The sequence below is a fragment of the Ylistrum balloti genome, unplaced genomic scaffold (assembly GCF_031769215.1).
Source record: "Ylistrum balloti isolate Yb309-2 unplaced genomic scaffold, AGI_CSIRO_Ybal_v1 Utg369830, whole genome shotgun sequence".
Taxonomy (NCBI): domain Eukaryota; kingdom Metazoa; phylum Mollusca; class Bivalvia; order Pectinida; family Pectinidae; genus Ylistrum; species Ylistrum balloti.
In genome coordinates this window covers 2,162,107-2,185,703 of record NW_026781993.1, presented here as the reverse complement: position 1 = coordinate 2,185,703, position 23,597 = coordinate 2,162,107, and the positions used below count along the sequence as shown (strand labels likewise).

At 38.7% G+C, this 23,597-nt stretch overlaps 2 protein-coding genes across 2 annotated transcripts; both read left to right on the top strand.

Moving 5' to 3' along the window:
* Positions 1-1,552: 1,552 nt before the first annotated feature.
* Positions 1,553-2,173, top strand: LOC132545204 (uncharacterized). Its single transcript, XM_060208879.1, has one exon. It carries the CDS (start codon positions 1,553-1,555, stop codon positions 2,171-2,173), a length of 621 nt encoding a protein of 206 aa, XP_060064862.1.
* Positions 2,174-5,333: 3,160 nt separating this feature from the next.
* On the top strand, positions 5,334-23,278 carry LOC132545203 (torsin-1A-like). Its single transcript, XM_060208878.1, has 5 exons — positions 5,334-5,505; positions 6,133-6,398; positions 17,421-17,596; positions 18,436-18,572; positions 22,977-23,278. Exons 1-5 carry the CDS (start codon positions 5,334-5,336, stop codon positions 23,276-23,278), a joined length of 1,053 nt encoding a protein of 350 aa, XP_060064861.1.
* The last annotated feature ends 319 nt before the right edge of the window (positions 23,279-23,597 follow it).

Genomic DNA, 23,597 nt, shown 5'->3' with positions numbered 1-23,597 from the left:
TCAATCCTTGTCTTCCGGAACAGGTGTTTCCAACCACGTTCCGTAACCATAGCAGCCTTCGGCTTGGTCTGCTTATTTTGACGCTGACCGCTTCCTTCTCGTTCTTGTCGAAACACCTGCTTTGCTGACTCTAGTATCTGACGAATCCCTCAATGCCATGACGATCTGCCACTTCGCCACATTGAATTCTTTAACGACCGATGGATTTGGTAGTAAATCCTGGCGGGACACCTAGCCATCTTCTCAAGCAGCTGCTCACTGATTTCGCCAATCCCTCAAAGCTTGTGACTGGAACCTCGTAAATCACCAACAACGACACCAGTCTAGACAGGGTTCCATGTTGTTAAATCCAAATCGTGTACTACTTTGTTAGACCTCTCTCCTCGTCAATGATATATCTTTGGACAATGTGCTTTTGATCAAGGTGCCGGAGAAGAATTCATAAAACAACCTCCCTTAGCACTTGAATGGGTTGCTGACCATTGTATCTGCAGGTTCAACTTTACTTCACAGATACGACCTTTCTTGTTCATAGGATGTTGTCATGGTCAGATCATACATGAAGCCTACCAGTGGTTGTTTCTGTTGCCTTGGCCACCATACTCATACCCATGACAAGCAAAATCGGAGATGTAGTGCAACCATTATCCTCTTCTCCTGGCATTGCCACGTTGTTGTTTTGTCATCCACGATGAACCAGAAGTGACTTGAAAATATGCTTCATCTTTCATGGTACATGGTGTAAGTACATAACTGTTGATGACATGTTTCGTTTCGTTAATTGTGATAGCCTCGATCTGAAATATGTTTCACACTTAGGCCATGTGTCAATCCGTACAGGTGTGTTTTTCAAACAACGTTAAATATCTCGATGAATAATTATTTTTCGTTCCTGCTTTAGCTATTTTATAATTTTAAAGTGTTATTTACATGGTGACAGGGAAAACTAAAGTAACAGAAGCAGTATTTCGTTTGCCAGAACAACTGAACATTACCGAAGGTAATATTGCAGAAAATTTCCTAAAATGGAAACAAGTTGAAATTTATATGGTAGCGAGTGGCGCCGCGGCGAAGCAAAAGGCGACACAAGTTGCTATATTTTTACACTGCGCTGGACCAAACGTGGTTGAACTGTTTGACCAATTCACGTGGGACAATGATGATGATGATGATAAAGATCCCGATAAGGTGTTAAAGAAGCTTGAAAAATACTGCAATCCCTGAACAAACGAGGTGATTTAATCACACAGATTTTGGTGTGTGCCGTGGCAAGAATCATTTGACATTTTCTTGACTGAGCTGAGAAACAGGGCCTATAGATGTTATTTTGGCACTCTCAAAGATCGTCTTATCAGAGCCAAATTCTTCTTCACAAGTCAAGGAAAACTTTAGCTACAATTGTTGAAAGACGACAATGACACTCTGGGCAGTACAATTTAAGTGTGTCGTGGTTTTGAACAGTCTGTCAGTCGCGACAAGGAACTAACAGAGGGCGGTGATTCGCTCAATAACAAAGTAAACAAAGTTTCAAAGGCATATAAGAAAACAAATAATGTCAACAGCAGTAATCGAAATCCACACTCCAACGAGGCATATAAGAAACCAAGTACTGGACACTGTGGAAAACCGAGTAAACCTAAAAAAAAAACTGAGGAAAGACAGGATGAGTGTGGTGGTACCAAACGTCCTAATGTGTCTTCTCGGATTACAAACAATTCAAGAAATGGTGCTAGTGACAAACACCAACAACAAGATTATTGCCGCTGTGCACAAACAACTTGGAGATCTCGGTAAAGCGTCTCTCAAAGTTAATTCGGAAACACCCGCAAAGACATTGCCGTGTCGTAAAATACCGATCGCAATACAGGATGATGTAAAACGTGAACTTGATTCACTAGTAACGCGTGGAGTTCTCGTATCCGTCACTGAACCAACCCCATGGGGAAGTCAAATGGCGGTTGTACATAAGTCTCATGGGAAATTGCGTATCTGCATAGACCCGCAACCGCTCAATACCGCATTGACGCGGGAACATTTTAAACTTCCTACATTGGATGATGTGCTTCCAAAACTAAGCAATACTAGATGTTTCAGCAAATTAGACGTGAAGGAGCCATACTGGCAGGTGAAACTCGACGCGGAAATAATGATAAGATGCCAATTGCGACAATGACCGGAAACTACGTTCCCTTTACAAGCGTTGTAAAGAGAATAATATCACGCTAAACGAGGACAAGAAAGCAATTGGATTACGCGAAATTACGTTCCATAGTCATACGATAACTTGCGATGGTGTGAAACCCGACGACAAGAAAATCCAGGCAATTTAGGAGATTGTTGCGACAGATGACATTTCCGGTGTCAAACGATTCTGTGGTGTTGTACAATACATGGCAAAATTCTTACCAGACCTGCGATCACTCTTGAACCGATCCGTGCATTAACTTGCAAAGATGTGAAATGGAACTGGTTTAAAGACGGTCAAATCGTAAAACGGAAACAAAAGCATCCGTACTGGCTTATTTCAACGCCAACAAGGAAGTTGTTATTCAGGTCGATAGCAGTCAACATGGAATCGGTGCAGTATTGATGCGAGACGTACAGCCGGTAGAGTTTGAATCACGATCGTTAACTACGTCCGAGCGAAACTGGGCACAAATCGAGAAAGAGACCTTAGCGATACTCTTCGGTCTCGAGGGTTTTGATCAATATACCTATGGAAGAGCCGTAACAGTCCAAAATGATCACAAGCCGCTAGCTTCGATACTGAAAAAAGCCGTTAAGCAATGCACCATAACGACTGCAGAACATTCTACTGCGTTTGAACCGATACGACTTCGAATTCCAATTTGTGAAAGGACTGAATCTGACCATTGCCGATGCGTTAAGCAGAGCCGAGAGAAAAACTACGATTAATTGCAGAGAGGCCCTCAAATGGGGGCTACGATACGGTAACGAACATAAAGAACATCGCGAAATGGATCTATCTAAAGCGAATATTCGATGATAAGAGTATTTATGAATAAGATTTTAGTGATAATACACGAGAGATCCAAACAGAGAGCGATACAGAGTATGAACAAGCTATCTTCCTTTTCGACCCAGAGTCCGTCAAAACACGTTTTCTTCCCCGCTTCCCTCGCACGCTTTCTGCCATGTTGGAAGACAGTTTTTTGCGCAGAGGGCAGGACTTCCCGCATAATTATGAATTGGCACTGAGTCGTTTCGATTTCTTTTTTAAAGCTATTGATTACGTTAGATTGGTAGCTAGTTACTTTAAAATTTCGGTATTACAGGGTTAGTCAGAAGTTTTGCTGCCCGAGAAAAAAAGAAAATCATGATTTTTTATATAAAATAATATCGGTCGAGGAGTGGGTCAGGCTCTTTAAATCCTAAGGAATCCGTCACAAAATTGCATCACCGAATTACGCGCAAAGTAATGGGAATGCCGATGTACCGAGTGCCAAATGACTTGGAAATTGTGAACCGTAGACAGTCCTGAAAAACCACTGTCAAGCGAAACTACGACAAGAAATCGCGAGTGCTCCCGAAATTAAGAAAAGGAAAAAGTGTATATTATAAGAAATCCCCGACCGACATCTGGACACAGGGAAAAATAATCGATGAAGTCGCTGATAGATCGTACACTCTTCAAACTCCCTATGTCGCGATATATCGTAGAAATCGTGATCATCTACGACCAACTACAGTCGACGTGAGAATCCGTGATCACACGCCAACCCGCATATTGGACAGTGAAGCTGGCAATTCGTCCCGAAATGGCGAAAATGTGTGCCGGAATGATTTGTGCGATGTTGACACAGGTACAAAGCAAAATGCGTCCGAGAACAAGATTCAGACAAACGTTGGACACTCCGACTGCACCCACAGCTGAATCTGGTATAATGCGACCGTCGCGACCGATAAGAACGATTCGCGAGCCAGCTTATTTCAAGGACTATGTGCGACATTGACGTTTAATGTGATTATTACCCAGTTACCGTATTCCTGAACTATATTAATTAAAAAGGTTCAATTGTTCAAATTTGTTTTGATATTCAAAGAATTAATTGCATGAAGTAATGGTTACTAGTGTGCTTAAACGTACTACCAATGACACAGCAAGATGTCGGCATAATCTTAGAACAAACAGAGGCGTATTTCGACCGACAAACTGTAAACAATCAATGGCGGACAGCGTGGAGTACACTTGTTTTGCCTACCACTCAAAATCACGTGACTTTGTGACGTCATCGCGATTCTCCCAATTTTATTAGTAATCGGTACCAGATTATTACTTCCGGGTGAATTTCCCAGTAGGTTATATCTCGTTATATAAAAAACAAGCTATAAACAGGCAGGTGCACGATCACAGGTGAGTCGTATCAGGGACGTATGATCTGTATTATGTATCTCAGGCCATGTTCAACCATGTTGAAAAAAATGTTCAAAACCAGTCCTAATCAAAATAATGCGTCCTAACAAATGATCATTCACTAGTTCTAACTTGATAATCCATCCTAACCATGAACTATGATAGTCATACGTGGGGAAAATCAAGCTACAGATAGCCATGGTTACGTAAACAAACAGGAAGTTCTTGATCAGAGAGTCTTGAGAGGGAACAGATCAACTGTCCACAATTATATATAAACAAACGGGTAAGTGATCATCAGAGAGTCATACTTGAGAGAAAGTTTAAACATAGCTACGATTAACTATCAGTAACTATTGCTACTGAACGCACTTTATCAACAACCATTGATCCATAGTTTATTACTGCCAGTATATTTATCTGAGGAGTGTGTTCGACAGGAGGCCGATTACAAATCAGTTGCTATTTTTTGAGCAGTTGCTACCCTGAATACTTCTTTATAAGTTGCATTGTATATTTCAAACATGTCGAGACGACTCTGTATTGTTCCAACGCTTGTTCGTGTAACAAAAAAAATTTATCACATAAAGCATTCTAATATCACGAATGCCCGGTTGTTCGGTTGTTGTTTACATTGTTATCGAGATGATTGGCCTCGATAGATCAGAAATGACACTCTATTTCGGAATACCTGGTCTTGTTCTTCTCTTGAGTCTCAATGTCAATCTATTATTTTCATATTTTGCTTTATTTTCGTGGAATTTGTGTTTGAATTTAAATCATGTTGACATGCTGATATTCGTTTTCCTTTTACAAAATTAGTGATATAATATTGTGCTATTAATAATGATTTAAGTTCTAATTGGCATTGGCGATATATTTATTTCTAACTAAGTTAACCTTAGATCATAATTCTTTGGTTTGATATCAATAACACCATGTTGATATTGTAGTGATCATGATAAAGTGGCAAAACTGTGTTGTCCTTCGTTGGATGGTGCTGATGGTACTTGTAACAAATATCACGTGTTGGGATGGTATTTCCTCCATCAAGTCCTTTTTTGAACCCATCACGTGTAGATTTGGAGGGGAGTGTTGTACAGATGCGTACATCAAACTGGATAGAGATGGTAAGTTTTTATTTCTAGTTATTATTTACATATATCTCCGTTAACGTTACTTTAAAGAGGAGTATCCTATTTATCATTTTGTATATTAATAGTTATTATGGAAACCATATTCGAACAATGGCACTGTTTGAAAATAAAATTATTATGAAATAATTAAATATTGGCAATTTCTAAATTTTGTATCTTTTGTACAATGTTGTGGATCAATGATGTGATTTTAAAAACTCAAGTGGGACCGCGGAGAACTAAGCTTCACCCGAGGTCAGTACGTTTCTACTACAAGTGTAGGTTTGTATAAAATTATATCAACCTCATCAAAAGTTCATTATTGATCAATATGTGCCATGTTACGACATAATCCTTTAGTATTTAAAATTACCTTACATTAGAATAGTTCTCACTTACATCGATCATGAATACCGTGGAGCTGTTGGTACGAAACATGGCAGAGGATATTACCAACAATGTGAAACTAAATATATATCGGAATAATTATTTATGAATTTAATGTTTGTCCACTCGTCCTTGTTTTCTGAAATAATTGAGCCAGTTCAACAAGTAGCTTTCCGGATGCATTAATAACGTCGGCATCATAAGAACTAATTTTAAATTATATTATCGTTGTAGGCTTGCAGAGGTCCCTAGAAACACGGGTATACGGCCAGCACTTGAGTCAAACAGCAATACTCAATCACTTTAGCGCCCAAGATAGAAATGTCTACACAACAAAAGCCCTGTCTCTCTCGTTCAACGGGGGAACAGGGACAGGTAAAAACCTTGTCAGCAGAATTATAGCTGAAAGCATATATAGGAAGGGAATGAAGAGCAAATTCGTTCATCTCATCGCTTCAACAAATGAATTCCCTCATCCGCAGAAGGTGAACGAGTATAAGGTATGGCTTATCTTATTGATCATAAAATGGTGATGTTAAGTTGTTGATACTTGGATGTTAATCCTAATACATGTATGTTGATCCTGAGATAGTGGCCCTCCTTAGACGTTGAATTTCCTGAGATGATGATTCTGACTTCTTGGTCATTGTCCTCAAGGTCATAGTCTTCTTACTGATTATGATGATCTTAATATGATGTTTCTTTCTTACAAAATTTGTATTGAAAGGTGCTGTTTATTTGTGTGTCTTTTGTACAATATCAACCTGCTTGTCGTAACTCCTGGTAGTGCTTAGATAGATGTCTTCAGATGATTGAAGATGGTCACCGAAAAGATGGTGGAACTAGATACCTGAATTAAAATATAGTAAGATACGCGATATCTAAAATTGCCACGATTTGCTTTCATTTGAGTTTTATTATTTTCAAAAACATTTATACAATAGAAAATTACCAGGTAGACATTATCTTGAATAATTTACCAGAAGCCACAAATGGTGAATAACAATTCCTGAAAAACTACGAGCACCATCTGAGTTATATTCCTGTTATATGTAGACTGACTAGGGATATATCATAATACGAAATGGAGAGGAGTCTCTTGGTTTCACATTGCACGATACAAATCAAGTATCTTCGAGAAACACCATTTATCTTGATAACATAGTAAATGCAATAAACTAAAGAAATAGAGTACCTTAACAATAATGTGTTTACCTAATCGATATTCAGTTTACCACTACATATCGAATACTCTATAATTATTAACACCAAAAGATGTTGAAGCAGCTTATAACAATGTAATGATAGCGAATTCACGGTATATATTATCAATCACAAAGTTTGATGTTGAAGACAGGATATTAGCAATATAATGTCAGTTAAGGATAAAAGATTTTAACACGTACAGAAGTACAGTTTCATGCTGAACCTAAATTTATGTAATTGTTGAAAATGATAAGAAGATAGTAATGTAAAGGGTTTAAAACGCAGATAACCGTTGAAGCTTGAGCCTTTTCTTGAAAGAGCACTACGGATAATTTTGGAGGTAGATAATAATGTTCCTTGTGCACAAATATTTGTCAAATTAAAATGGTAGCATTTCATCCACATAGTTAAATACAGGAAATGTGTATTAATGTTTAAAATAATGAAAAATCTTTGTTCTTACTACTTAAATTGCAAAACTTTATTGAGCAGTGACACAACATTCAAACTAGATTATTGCAAAATACAAAATAGGGTACTTTGAATTGTTTTAAGTATAAATGGCTCAACACAATTGAATAGTCAAGCAAGTGCCACTGAAAGTAAAACACTCAATACTTTCAAGATAGAGTTTAGAAAACATTTTTACCAGACTGAAATACTATGATAATCATGGAGGAACCTTTCCTAAATACTGTAAATCACTTGCATTTGCCAGTACGTAGACAAAAGAGATGAACGTGAACACTCTGTATGCTTTTATGTTTGAAGATTGAAGTGAGTTGTTTTCGTGGTGAAATGACAGGATTTAATAATAATAATAGTTTATCAAAGTGTCACAAATAGATCGACAATAAAATACAGGCCACAGTTGCATGATGTACAGGTAACAGCGATCATTATCCAGCTATAATTGTTTGACTTATGTGACACGTTTTAAAATCAATCCATTTTCAGACTGGGAATAAGAGCAACGCATATTATTGTAAGATATCAAGGGTGATATTTACAATTACTAAATAACATTTCCATTCGTACACTGCGGCAAAGAAGTCAAACTATCATTTCAGGGTTTATTACTGTGAATAGCAAATGTAGATATGTCCTAGGACACATGTTATAGTGCAAATTACTAGTAAACGTGTCATTTCTACACCTGGGACTAAGAAGTAAAAATATATACAGTAAACCTCGGATAAGTCGAAGTCGATGGGACCAAGTAAAATATTCGACTTATCCGATGGTTCGACTCAACAGTGCTTTTGTCTATCGTCTGTAATCGAGACATCGTATATTTAAACTGACCCTATTTTCGCCGATCGTTTCTGATAGCAAGGTATTAATGAAAAGAACAAGACAACATCTATATTTTATAATAACAATTATTTTTTATTAAAATACAAATAAATTGTAGGTTAATGACAGTTACTCTAATCATCATTGTCACAAACACGTGGATTATGCGTACAAGATTGCACAAAAGACACACGTTACACTGGGTACTTCGTGCAAACAATACTTAAAAAAAATACATGTACACATATTGTGCTCACATTTATAGCATTTGTATCGTTGAGACAAATATTCTCCATCGAAGTCTAAAAGTAAATACACAACCACAATACACTAAGCAAGTTCATAGAAATCTTTCCAGAGATGTAAGTCATCATGGCCAAAAGTTCGTCAGACTCCTCGGACTTCTCGAGATGCGTCATGATGGTGTCGCAGGCATTGCGGACGGCAGTAGATCCAGTTATCCCCCAGATGACTTGGGTCCTTCACTAGATTGCTCATTTGAACTCATGATTGAGAGTGTGGAATGAATGACAAATCCCGAATTTTCACCCTAATTTATAGCCCCCTTTTACACTTCCACTCAAATGTTGACATTTTCACTCAAATAAAATAACTGACGGGCAAAAAGTAAACATGAGATGTTTTATTTCAATGGCTGTTTGATCGCATAGTTCTTGGTAAAATGAGATATTTACCTGTGCACCTGTATAAACAAAAGTGTTTAATTTACTAAGATAAAGAGGAGAAAAAATCGGGACCGAACGAAACGTTCGACTCATCCGATGTATTCGACTTATGCGTGTTCGACACAAGTGAGTTTTACTGTAATATATAATGCTTTAGATATCGGTGATGGGGGTACCATCACACACACACACACACACACACACCCACACCCATACAACAACACCCACACCCACACACCCACACTCACACCCACACACACACACATATATACTAACACGAAAAAGAAACGCCGGGTACACTAAATATACTACAAATGATTTATTGCTTGACCTAGGATAATGACACTCGGTCAGGTTGATGTGTTGTTCGCGGTCACTAGGTACACGTGTTTAAAATCACACAATACCTGACCTCCGCGCTCCGTGCGAGGCACGTGCTAAAATACCGTGTAGGGGAAGGTCATTGAGTTCGCCAATGGAAATTTTCAGTCTATTTGATACTGTTCAAGTATTCGGATTGATTTTTCAAAGTTTGATTCGAATTAAGCAATTTACATCCATGCCACGATTGACGGAAGTCCAGCGGGGACAGGCTATAGGAATGCTTTTGCAGGGTCAGGGCCAACTTCACGTTGCTGCACATTTTGGTGTGCATATTCGGACAATTCAATGTCTTGTCCAAAGTGTGCGAGTGACGGCGAGGGTCATCGATCGACCGCGAAGTGGACGTCCGCGCGTCACGACGCCACATCAGGATCGGTTTATAAGACTCTCACTTACGTAATCGCCATCTCACAGCTACCGAAACTGCAAATAACACTATAGGCAGTCATAACCGCCATATTCATCCTGATACGGTTCGAAACCGATTACGCGTCAATGGCCTAAGAGCCCGACGTCCCTATTTTGGTCTGCCCCTTACTCCTGCGCGTCGCCAACGCCGATTGGCTTGGTTACAAGCACACTCGCCCAGAAATTTTCCTATGAGGCAATGGAGACGGGTATTCTTCACTGACGAATCCCGGTTCACTCTCTACCGTTCGGACGGGCGACGTCGTGTATATCGACGTCGTGGGGAACGTTACACCGACGCGTGCGTCGCTGAGCGGGATAGGTTTGGCGGTGGTTCAGTATGTGTTTGGGGCGGTATCTCCTATGGGTTTAAATCACCCCTGATCGTGATTGACGGTAATTTAACCGGCGTAAGGTATAGAGACGAAATCCTTCGCCCAGTTGCCGTGCCATGTGTGCAAGCACGGAACCTGATATTCCAGCAAGACAATGCCTGGCCCCATGTCGCTAGAGTTTGTCAGCAATTTTTTTGCCAACAATAACGTAATTCCAATCGATTGGCCAGCATTCAGTCCAGATTTGTCTCCAATTGAGCATTTGTGGGACGAATTGGATAGGAGAGTTAGGAGACGTCCAAATGCCCCCACTAATCTGGTCCAGCTCACACGTGCCTTGCATGAAGAATGGAATAACATCCCCATTGCAAGGGTTAACACCTTGATGAATTCCATGCATAGAAGAATCAGGGCTGCGACAGCTGCGCCTGGAGGACACACAAGATACTGAAATGTCCGGCCGTGTTGCGCAATACAAGTAGGGTCATCGCTAAAAGGGGGATATTTTTGGCATAATTAGCATTGATAATCGATAGAACAAATGGTTCCAAACAGATGAAATTGTATACAAAAATGAATGAAATAATGTAACATTAAATTATATCATTCAAAAGAATCTTTTTAGGTTACCTGGCGTTTCTTTTTCGTTTTAGTATATATACTAAACAAAAAAAGAAAGGTAACACTACTTTATTCTGTGATTAATTAATTAACCCCTTCAGAAATCCTTACCAATCATGTACGAATAAAGTAATTGATCAATTCTGATAAAACTGCAGTCATGGTTCATTATAAAACTTTGCATTCAGTTGATTTTATTCGACTGTAAAGGACGATCAATTTCAAGGGTAACACCATTATTAACGGGTATGACCACCGTTTGTGAAGTAAACAGCATTGCAGCGTCGTCGCATGGAACTCGTAAACCGGCGGATAATTCGAGGAGAGATGTTGTTCCATTCAGCGATCAAGGCTTGGGCCAGCTCCTGCAAGTTTGACGGCTGATTTTGACGTTCTCTCACCCGTCGCCCAAGAACGTCCCAGACATGCTCAATCGGTGACAAATCAGGTGATTTAGATGGCCAATCTAACACCTGTACGTTTTTCTGCTGCAAGAAAGTTCTGCTGACGCGACTGGTATGCGCTGGTGCGTTATCGAATGCCGGTTATATTGCCATTGAACACAACAAGCCTGGTACGAGTACCCCACAAATACCACCCCAAACCATTACACTTCCGCCGCCAAAGCCGGTCCCGTTCTGCGACGCAGCAGTTCGCAAAACAGTCCCCTCATCGCCTCCACACTCTGCGCCTTCCGTCACCGTGTTGCAGACAAAACCTGGACTCATCTGAAAACAGAACATTGTTCCATTGTCGTAAGGCCCAACGACGGTGAACATGGGTCCATTTACACCGATTATTACAGTGACGTCGCAACAAATGGGGTCCAGTGTAGGGACGCCGCGCTTTCAATTGGTTGGCCTCAACCTGTTGTGGACTGTTTGGGGAGACACACGACGCCAAAACAATATCCTTGTAGTCTCTACTGCGGTTACGAATCGATTGCGCAAGTGTATCAATCGTATACGACGGTCATCCCTGGCGGTCGTTTTACGGGGTCGGCCGCTTCGGGGACGATCGGATGTTGACCCAGTTTAATTTAAACTACTTACCAACTGGCAAATTGTCTTAATACTGCAACCAAAATGCCGTGCAACTCGACGGCAAGACTCCCCAGTCTGGATCATGCCTACAGCCCTTTCTCTCTGTACTTGTGACAGCCGGGGCATAATGATAAAGTTGATAGATAGCAAGATTCGGTGATTTCTAAGTCCTAAGGATCTAAGGAACAGTTGTCAGTTTGAATGTTTATGAAATTCAAACGAAGATACAAGTTAGTCGCAGAAAACCTCGTGCAGCTCTTTCGCTAATACAGACTTTCACGCTTGAATGATCTTGGTAACCCTCTTGGATTTCTAATATTGCACAAACGTCATTTTGTTTTCACTCATTTACAGGTATTCGCCAAGGAAACATATTAACCTTTCTTTTTTTGTTGAGTATATATATATTTATGTACCATGTCATTGTCGTAAAATAATAACAATAATAGACTTTGTTTCTTTTCGTTGCACATTGAGTCAGTGACTCGCAATGATTTATAACATAATTAAGGAACATACAATAAGTGCATTGAATAAAAATTGATAGCAAAGCTGAAACAAATATATCACAGTATAAGAGATTCAGTCATAGTTAGTAAGTCACGTGTGTGTTCTTAAAATAACTAATATAAGTAAAGCATACATAAGTAATAGTTTTGCTCTATAATATGATTTATGAACTCATTAATAATGTAATTTGCAATATGCCAAGGGATATAAGGGTTACAGGCTATATCACTAGTAAGAGAATTTAGACCCAAGATTTCGTTATTATTATAAGATACACAAGTGACATACCATTTACATCAAGTAACCTTTCTTTTTTTGTTGAGTATATATATACTAGTGAAACTTACAATTATTGATTAATCTTACTATTCTATTTTATCAGTGTGTCCTACTAAGACTACCAAAGGTAGAAATGCCCATCGTCACATATACTAGTGTAACTTACAGTTACTGATTAATAATTAAGTTTAAAGAAAAAAAGTTTTCCTGTTTTGAAGAAAAGCGTAACAAAGCTTGCAATTGTTGTCTGGAAATCACCATTTTCCCTTATAGTTTATTATCCTTGTTCATGTTATTGAAACCGTCAATGACAGAAGAACATTTTTAGAACAAACTGTTTCTGTGTCATCATATAAATTGCATTCTGTAAGAAAAATGTTTCCATCCTCCTCTTTATGCTGGTCACATTTAGAATAATGTCTGTCCATTAGTTGAACAGGCGGTCTGGTGTATCGTCCCGTCTCAACGGTCAGAGGGAGCGAGCCTGCACGAAAAAGGCCAATGTTACGTCTATGATGTCTTGGTATGTCGATTCGGACGTAACATTCGACAAAAATGTCATTCATGAACTGTTTATACGTACGAAGCTTGTATCATTAGGTCGTCATGTACCTGAGCTTGCCATTCACGACTATCTTTTAATGATAATTTCGGTAAGACTTTTTTGCTACGAATTTTGATGAAAGGTTTAAATTGGATATGAATTTATCTGTGTCTGTATCGTCACACATACGTTGTCGAGACGACCATTCCATTATTTTGCTCTGCAGCCGATGATCTTTGAGTCTACGGATTTTACACAATAGTTTCACACACGAGACATTCTGTTTATATAGACACGAACGCAAACCCATATCACCTTGGTAGCAATATTGGAGATATATTTTCCAACCCTAACCCTAAAAGAATGCATCTTCGTTCCCCATATAGCACTGCCGTACATAAGTACTAGTTCTACAACTGAGTTATAGAGACATATAAACACATCGTATGTCATACCACCAGATGAAATATTTTTCCTATTAACACTCCTAGTTATCGATAAGATAATTCTGTCACAGCCTAACCAATTTCCTAAGTATTTATACGAATGGTTTCATCATCACATAAACCACAGTTGAAACGGTTTTCTTGGTAGAAGGGTTCCAAACATGAACTACTTTAGTTTTGGACGGATTTACTCTTAGTTTCCTGTCCTTACACCATTTAGATACAGCACTAGGCAGAGTCTGGAGTTTGTTCGGATCTAGAGCCATGATGGCAATATCATCTGTGTAAAATAGATAACATGGTGTCATCTATCTGTATACCACATTGGACGTTGTTAACTGTTTGTGCCAGGTCATTAAATTTTAATGAAAACATACTCGAGGAGAAATAACACCCCTATTTTACCACGGAATCCATCCTGAACCATGGGGTGTCATTATTGTTTACTCTCACCTAACATCCTCGTACAGAGACTGAACTGATGGTAGAAATTTGCCATTAACTCCATTGGATGAAACGCACGTACGTAGATAATGCGTTAATTGTCCTTGCATGTATTGCAGGGTACAACGAGAAGATATGATCTTCACAGCTGCGTCCTTTACGAAAACCATTTTGTTCATCGCATAGTAGGGCAGAGGACCCCATCCATTTGGTTAGCCTTGCACCGAGTACATTACAGTATACTTAGCAGGGGACGGAGATTCTTCTGTAGTTTAACGGTATTCATTGGAGTAAGGTTTATATACTTGATCTATAATAAAAGAGGTCAAATCTGTAGGCACATGACCCAATTCGAAACACCAGTCGCATATTTTATAACGTAACTCCATTGCCGTATTATTTTTAACACCTCTGCTGATAGTTCATTTACGCCTGCAGCTTTGTGTAACTTTGCACTTTTGCCTCACCAAGCATTGCTTGGGTTGTACTTCACATCATGTACTGTTCCATATTTAATATAAATTTTCAAAGTTTTTTCACAATTTGTTTAAAACAATGTCTTTATCAGAATGAATTTGTCCAGTATCATCCACAACCTCGCAAGGTATTTCAAATTTCCTGTCATTACTAATCCCCATATGACCAATCGACCTTCACAAATCCCTAGGGAAATTTCCCAACATTTGCACGTGCAGTTTTTAACTTTCCTGACGCTTGTATTTTTAGATTTAATTTAGACATATAGCCAGAGATATTATGCAGTGTTTGACGTTATAATCAAGTTTATACAGAAGTCGTCCCAATGGTATAACGTCTTCGACGGTTTTAATACTTTTTACTACTGTTTATTTTGTAATCAATAAAATATATTATGCATGTTATAAATTCTGTTATGAATATTTTAGCACTTTTCCAACACAAAAATAGCATCGGAGCACACGTGCACACTTTGAACTATAGTTGTACATTTCAATGACGCAATTTTGTGAAGTTCTACAACCAGTAATCAGGGGATGTGGTTTAAAAGTACAGAGTGCAGATGTTCGAATTGAAAGAAGTATTTTTTTCAAGCAGATTTTTTTCTAATAATATGATGGGGTATATATAAATTTAATGTAAGTGTAAACGGAAGTAAAAGCAAGCCAATGGCGAAATAACAAGGGTATCATCAAGAGATTTGTAATTTAATCACGAGAGATTTTAATTCGCAATAGGCTCTCCTCGTGTATTCAGACGAAAATAAATACCACGCGAAATAAAAGTGATTTTCAGTTATATATGCTGTAATACATGTACTTGATGTAAATGGTATGTCACTTGTGTATCTTATAATAATAACGAAATCTTGGGTCTAAATTCTCTTACTAGTGATATAGCCTGTAACCCTTATATCCCTTGGCATATTGCAAATTACATTATTAATGAGTTCATAAATCATATTATAGCGCAAAACTATTACTTATGTATGCTTTACTTATATTAGTTATTTTAAGAACACACACGTGACTTACTAACTATGACTGAATCTCTTATACTGTGATATATTTGTTTCAGCTTTGCTATCAATTTTTATTCAATGCACTTATTGTATGTTCCTTAATTATGTTATAAATCATTGCGAGTCACTGACTCAATGTGCAATCGAAAAGAAACAAAGTCTATTATTGTTATTAATTAAGACAATGACATGGTACATAAATATATATATATATACTCAACAAAAAAAGAAAGGTTGATATGTTTCCTTGGCGAATACCTGTAAATGAGTGAAAACAAAATGACGTTTGTGCAATATTAGAAATCCAAGAGGGTTACCAAGATCATTCAAGCGTGAAAGTCTGTATTAGCGAAAGAGCTGCACGAGGTTTTCTGCGACTAACTTGTATCTTCGCTTGAATTTCATAAACATTCAAACTGACAACTGTTCCTTAGATCCTTAGGACTTAGAAATCACCGAATCTTGCTATCTATCAACTTTATCATTATGCCCCGGCTGTCACAAGTACAGAGAGAAAGGGCTGTAGGCATGATCCAGGCTGGGGAGTCTTGCCGTCGAGTTGCACGGAATTTTGGTTGCAGTATTAAGACAATTTGCCAGTTGGTAAGTCGTTTAATCCAAACTGGGTCAACATCCGATCGTCCACGAAGCGGCCGACCCCGTAAAACGACCGCCAGGGATGACCGTCGTATACGATTGATACACTTGCGCAATCGATTCGTAACCGCAGTAGAGACTACAAGGATATTGTTTGGGCGTCATGTGTCTCCCCAAACAGTCCGCAACAGGTTAAGGGCCTACCAATTGAAAGCGCGGCGTCCCTACACTGAACCCAATTTGTTGCGACGTCGCCGTAATAATCGTCGTAACTGGACCCGTGTTCACCGTCGTTGGGCCTTACGTCAATGGAACAATGTTCTGTTTTCAGATGAGTCCAGGTTTTGTCTGCAACACGGTGACGGAAGGCGCAGAGTGTAGAGGCGACGAGGGGAGCGTTTTGCGGACTGTTGGGTCGCAGAACGGGACCGGCTTTGGCGGCGGAAGTGTAATGGTTTGGGGTGGTATTTGTGGGGGACTCGTACCAGGCTTGTTGTGTTCAATGGCAATTTAACCGGCATTCGATAACGCACCAGCGCACACCAGTCGCGTCAGCAGAACTTTCTTGCAGCAGAAAAACGTACAGGTGTTAGATTGGCCATCTAAATCACCTGATTTGTCACCGATTGAGCATGTCTGGGACGTTCTTGGGCGACGGGTGAGAGAACGTCAAAATCAGCCGTCAAACTTGCAGGAGCTGGCCCAAGCCTTGATCGCTGAATGGAACAACATCTCTCCTCGAATTATCCGCCGGTTTACGAGTTCCATGCGACGACGCTGCAATGCTGTTTACTTCGCAAACGGTTGCCATACCCGTTACTAATGGTGTTACCTTTGAAATTGACCCCAACGTCCTTTACAGTCGAATAAAATCAACTGAACGCAAAGTTTTATAATGAACCATGACTGCAGTTTTATCAGAATTGATCAATTACTTTATTCGTACATGATTGGTAAGGATTTCTGAAGGGGTTAATTAATTAATCACAGAATAAACTAGTGTTACCTTTCTTTTTTGTTTAGTATATATAAATAGTGTTATACTAATAACAGGATAGTAATGTAATGCTTGCCATAATGTTTCTGAAGTATTGATCATTTAATAAATGTTACGACAATGATAACAATATAGTTATTTAATACATGTATTGTCGCTGATATCAGAGTAGCAATGTTTGGGGAGAAATGCATAATTATAGCTATTCCTTCAATCATTTTATATCAGGAGGAACTAAAGGAGAAAATAGAAAAGAGTGTATCTAAATGTGAACGCTCAATGTTCATATTTGACGAGATAGATAAAATGCCTGCCGGTCTCCTGGACGTGATCAAGCCATACCTCGACTTTTACGAAGACTTGAATGGCGTTAACTACAGGAGAAGCACTTTCCTTTTTCTCAGGTATAATTACTGGTGACACTAAGCTCAGATGTCAAAATATACAAGATATATGTATCATCACGATATCTCATATAACGTTTGCAATTATTAGCATTCCATCAGCAAACATCAATTTCAGCATTATAAGATGATTAAAAACAAAGAAAATATTTACATGGCGACTAAATCCTAAGTCAAACTCAGTTCGACGAAATTATAACATTTGAACAAAAGGAAGATTTCGAAGACTACAACGACACTCGCCAGGTGAATATGGTTAAATCAAAGTACGTAGTGTCACTTTCACAAATAGGGAAAAAGCTAGGAATCATTGATAATAGTAATGATCATGAATAACGCCCACCTTCATATTGCACAAGTAAATATAATATTTCCATATGAGGTCAAGCTGACATCTCGCGAAAGTCCCTCTAAAATCGGCCAAGCGACTATGTTTTTCATGAAACATGGGATCAGACTGAAAGTTTAATTATAATTAACATTACCCTGAGTGATATCATTAACATGTTCTACTAAACAATATTATTTATTTCAATTCAACGTCAATGTTCCTTAGTTTACATTCTATCGTTGACACTGCACGCAGACTTAGTTCCCGAGGTTGTCGTAACCTACTGATTGCGTTTTGATTATCATCAGACATATGGTACAACAAAATTTATTAAATTTTGGGACCAAAACTAGATTATGACATTTCTTTTGATCACCTTAGATATTCCTAAATCTTCTAGGTCGAAAGAGCTGTATAAGGCAATTCAACTCATCAATGGATTGTATCTATCTTATTCTGAAATTGTATTAAAATGTGTTGTTCATTTGTCTTTTGTACAATCTTTTAGTAACACAGGGAGTCGTGCCATACAGCAAAGGACGATAACCCATTGGAGGGAGGGACTACCAAGAGAGCAGCTTCGGCTAGTAGATATGGAGAAGCTGATCATCAGACAATCAGTGAACGAAAAGGGTAAGTTTAAAAGCACAAGAAAATTCTTTAAACCATTACCAAAAGTGTTGAAAAGCGTCCCGCAATCAACACTATCGCATTACTACGCGTCAAAAATGCAGCTGATTCATAATATTATCAACAGATTCTGATTTTAGTATCCAACCACCCAGTAAAGATTGCCCATGTAGTGTTCTGTGATCTACTTGTCTACCCCTAATGTTAAATTCTTTATTTTTTGTTGAAAAGATAAATCACAAGAAATGTACTTGCTACATCTTCCATATCAGCAGCTTATCTTGAACTTTTCCTACAACGAAACCAATATGGACAGCTTTCCGTCAAGCTGTTTGATAAATGTGATGATTTTAATTTCCCTATTGTGAATTTTCCTTTTCTGGATAGCAACATCTCTGCATCTCCAACCTATGGTATTTACATGTCACAGCTGATTCGTTATTCAACGGACAGTTCACATGATCACGATTGTCGTGCAAGAAGTCGTCAACTGACTGACAAACTCGTAACACAAGAATTCAAATGATGCAGGTTGATGAAAATTAGAAAATTATGAGAAGTTTTATGATCGCCATAGTGATCTCATTGAGAGTTGTCATATTTCTTCGTGCGGCACGAAGCTGGACGTATTTGATGCTCATTAATTATGTTGGTTCCGTTGTTGTATACCTTATTCTCATTTGAAAACGTTACACTACTTACTTGGATTGACCAAGGTTTACATCGCGGGTGTTGTCGATGAAGCAGAAGACGCTAACTCTCCCGGATTACCTGGTCTTATCGCCTTGTAAATCTTTCTTTTGTTCAAATTTTGCAAAGATTTATATAATTTGAGTTTGAATTATGATTGTGTTGCCATGTTGGAATTTTCTTGATTCTTTTTTATTACATCAATGACAAAATATTGATTCATTTTCCCCATTCTTAGGCAGTGCCTATTTCATATGAGCTATCATGAAATTAAACTTTTCACAAACTCATTGACAATGTTCGGAAAAGGACTATTATATTTTTCGCTTGCCGTTGGACGAAAATTTCAACTGTGTTCATGTTGTGAACAAGAAGGAGAACCCTTGCAGTCCTCACAGCAGTTCATTGACTAAAGAATCTCGATTACTGACGATTTCCATAGTATAACTTTAATTCATGTTTTCATGACTTAGTCCTCAAAACTGTTTCAGCCATTGATATTAGGTTAACATTCTCGCGACATTTTTTATTTTAAATGCCAACTCATTCAGTAAATAGAAATTCTCTACTATCCACTCACTATTTTTGTGCTTTGTTTTCCACTATTGATGTCGAATTCATCTTATGAAATGATGTTATCGAGATCTCGCGATATCCATTATGGCGTCCATGGCAACACCCTAAACCTATGGCTTGTCAACGTCTCATCGTGTGTGTGATATTATGACATGATCGTGTTTTGACATGCTTGTAATGCGTATTTTGCCGTCCGGGGTTCAATTCCCGAAATGGATGTGAAATAGTATTGGGTCACCTGCCCGACCACGTGGGTTTTCTCCGGGTTATCTGGTTTCCTCCCACAGTAAGACCCCTCGTGCGCTTCCATCCGGGACAACAAGAGTAATTAATAAGTTATTTCGCAATTGTTATAATATAAATAAAGCTTCTTATTATTATTTGTATTGTGCATTTGGATTGATGGATCAGTGATCATGACTTTGTCAAGTTTTGGCTTACTTGTACAGTGTATATTCTGATTGACGGATTAATTTTCACGTAATCAAGCTTTGGCATACTTGTGCTTTGTGTTTATTGATTGTTGGACTAGTTTTCACGACGTTATCGAGTTTTCGCACGTTTGTAACGTATTTGTATAGACGGGTTAGCTTTCAGAGCGTATATTCGGACCGATTCAAGACATCAATGAGTTTTGTCATTCTCGTACATGTATTTAGGCCGACAGGTTAGTTTTCATCACGTTATCGGGTTTGACATGCTTGTAGGGTGTATTTGGACCGACAGGTTAGTTTTCATTACGTTATCGGGTTTGACAGGCTTGTAAGGTGTATTTGGACCGACAGGGTAGTTTTCATCATGTTATCAGGTTTGACATGCATGTAGGGTGTATTTGGACCGACAGGGTAGTTTTCATCATGTTATCAGGTTTGACATGCATGTAGAGTGTATTTGGAGCGACAGGGTAGTTTTCATCATGTTATCAGGTTTGACATGCTTGTAGGGTGTATTTGGACCGACAGGGTAGTTTTCATCACGTTATCGAGTTTGACATGCATGTAGAGTGTATTTGGACCGACAGGATAGTTTTCATCACGTTATCGGGTTTGACATGCATGTAGAGTGTATTTGGACCGACAGGGTAGTTTTCATTACTTTATCAGGTTTGACATGCTTGTAAGGTGTATTTGGACCGACAGGGTAGTTTTCATCATGTTATCAGGTTTGACATGCTTGTAGGGTGTATTTGGACCGACAGGGTACTTTTCATCACGTTATCGAGTTTGACATGCATGTAGAGTGTATTTGGACCGACAGGGTACTTTTCATCACGTTATCGAGTTTGACATGCATGTAGAGTGTATTTAGGCCGACAGGTTAGTTTTCATCACGTTATCGGGTTTGACATGCTTGTAGGGTGTATTTGGACCGACAGAGTACTTTTCATCACGTTATCGAGTTTGACATGCATGTAGAGTGTATTTGGACCGACAGGATAGTTTTCATCATGTTATCAGGTTTGACATGCTTGTAGGGTGTATTTGGAGCGACAGGGTAGTTTTCATCATGTAATCAGGTTTGACATCCTTGTAGGGTGTATTTGGAGCGACAGGGTAGTTTTCATCACGTTATCGGGTTTGACATGCTTGTAGGGTGTATTTGGACCGACAGGGTAGTTTTCATCACGTTATCGGGTTTGACATGCTTGTAGGGTGTATTTGGACCGACAGGGTAGTTTTCATCATGTTATCGAGTTTGGCATGCATGTAGAGTGTATTTGGAGCGACAGGGTAGTTTTCATCATGTTATCAGGTTTGACATGCATGTAGAGTGTATTTGGACCGACAGGATAGTTTTCATTACGTTATCGGGTTTGACATGCTTGTAGGGTGTATTTGGACCGACAGGGTAGTTTTCATCACGTTATCGGGTTTGACATGCTTGTAAGGTGTATTTGGACCGACAGGGTAGTTTTCATCACGTTATCAGGTTTGACATGCTTGTAGGGTGTATTTGGACCGACAGGATAGTTTTCATCACGTTATCAGGTTTTGGCATGCTTGTAGGGTGTATTTGGACCGACAGGGTAGTTTTCATCATGTTATCAGGTTTGACATGCATGTAGAGTGTATTTGGACCGACAGGATAGTTTTCATTACGTTATCGGGTTTGACATGCTTGTAGGGTGTATTTGGACCGACAGGGTAGTTTTCATCACGTTATCGGGTTTGACATGCTTGTAAGGTGTATTTGGACCGACAGGGTAGTTTTCATTACGTTATCAGGTTTGACATGCTTGTAAGGTGTATTTGGAGCGACAGGGTCGTTTTCATTATGTTATCGGGTTTGACATGCTTGTAAGGTGTATTTGGACCGACAGGTTAGTTTTCATCACGTTGTCAGGTTTTGGCATGCTTGTAGGGTGTATTTGGACCGACAGGGTAGTTTTCATCATGTTATCAGGTTTGACATGCATGTAGAGTGTATTTGGAGCGGCAGGTTAGTTTTCATCGCACATTTTGACCTAGACCAAGTTCAATTTAAACCTATTCTCCTGAACGTAAGCATGCTTTTAACCAAAATGTGACAAAATCTGGATAATCCTTCTGAACAATAGTTTTAAATCTGCCCTATTTACCTATTTGGCAACAAAAACCAAAATATCAACATTATCATAATTCAGCCTCAAATTCAATAAAACTAGGACAAAATATGAACAAAAAGGAGAATTGTACCAAGTGTTCCGTAAGAAAGACCCGCCATGTCCATGTAAGTATTATTAAATCCAAGTAAGTGATGTTAGGTTCTCTTTGTGTCGCAGAGAAATATAATATTTCTCAATGATATCATAATGGCGACCATAAATCTTCCTCGTGATTTTCATCAACTAACATCTTTCACGAGTTTTAAGTCAGTCGCTGACTTCTTCCACGAAAATCGTGATAATGGGAACAAACATCAAAGGTAGGGGAAGAATGATTTATGCTATCCAGAAATGGAAAGTTCACATTAAGGAAATTAAAATGATCACGTTTATCAGACAGCTTGGTAGAAAGCTATCCATAGTGTTGGTTTTATTGTAAAAAAAATGGAAATAAGCGTCTTATGCAGAAGAGTCTGTTGTGTCCTTAATACCCCTGTAGCTAAATATGTTCTAATTAACAAATGAATTAGTTTTTGATGAAGCTTGCTTTTTTAATTTTATTTTTATAGGTGGACTATGGCATAGCGGTCTTCTCCTTCATCAAATGGTCTCCGCTCACATCCCATTTTTACCTTTAGAACGTAAACATATTCGCCAATGCATTATCGACTGTCTCATTGCACGAAAGTATTTTCCAAATCGTGACAAGGTAGTTGATAGGGATGTGCGTGAAATTGCTTCTCAACTGTCATACTATCCAGAAAAGGAACAATTATTTTCAATTACAGGGTGTAAACGAGTTTCGGACAAAGTGGATTTCGTTATGGCTGATGACCTTTATGATAAATACAAGGAACAATTTAATATCTAGCCTCTGACAACACAAGAGTTCCTCGGAACTGTATGTGTCGCCTGCATTAAGTATCACGGTCACCCAGAAATTGAACTAGATGTGCAACGATCAACCATAAAGTTGTAATACCAAATTACAATTCTATAACTAGAAGTATATTTTCTAAGTTGAAAGGGGCATAACTCTGCCAAAAAGGGTCACAGACAGCCGGGAATCGAACTTAATCTGTACCCTTGCAAGAAGAAGCCATATACAAAATTTCATTTCGATAACTCAAAGCATAAGCCAAAAAGCAATATTCCTGAGAAATTTTCTAAGTTCAAAGGGGCATAACTCA

What these genes read in the sequence shown, in the direction of transcription:
- LOC132545203 (XM_060208878.1), top strand. Translation starts at nt 5,334, where the DNA reads ATGATAAAGTGGCAAAACTGTGTTGTCCTTCGTTGGATGGTGCTGATG. An exon ending in CATCAAACTGGATAGAGATG is followed by an intron (nt 5,506 to 6,132) that starts GTAAGTTTTTAT and finishes TTATCGTTGTAG; the next exon opens with GCTTGCAGAGGTCCCTAGAA. An exon ending in CGAAAAGGGTAAGTTTAAAA is followed by an intron (nt 18,573 to 22,976) that starts GCACAAGAAAAT and finishes TTATTTTTATAG; the next exon opens with GTGGACTATGGCATAGCGGT.
- LOC132545204 (XM_060208879.1), top strand. Translation starts at nt 1,553, where the DNA reads ATGTCAACAGCAGTAATCGAAATCCACACTCCAACGAGGCATATAAGA.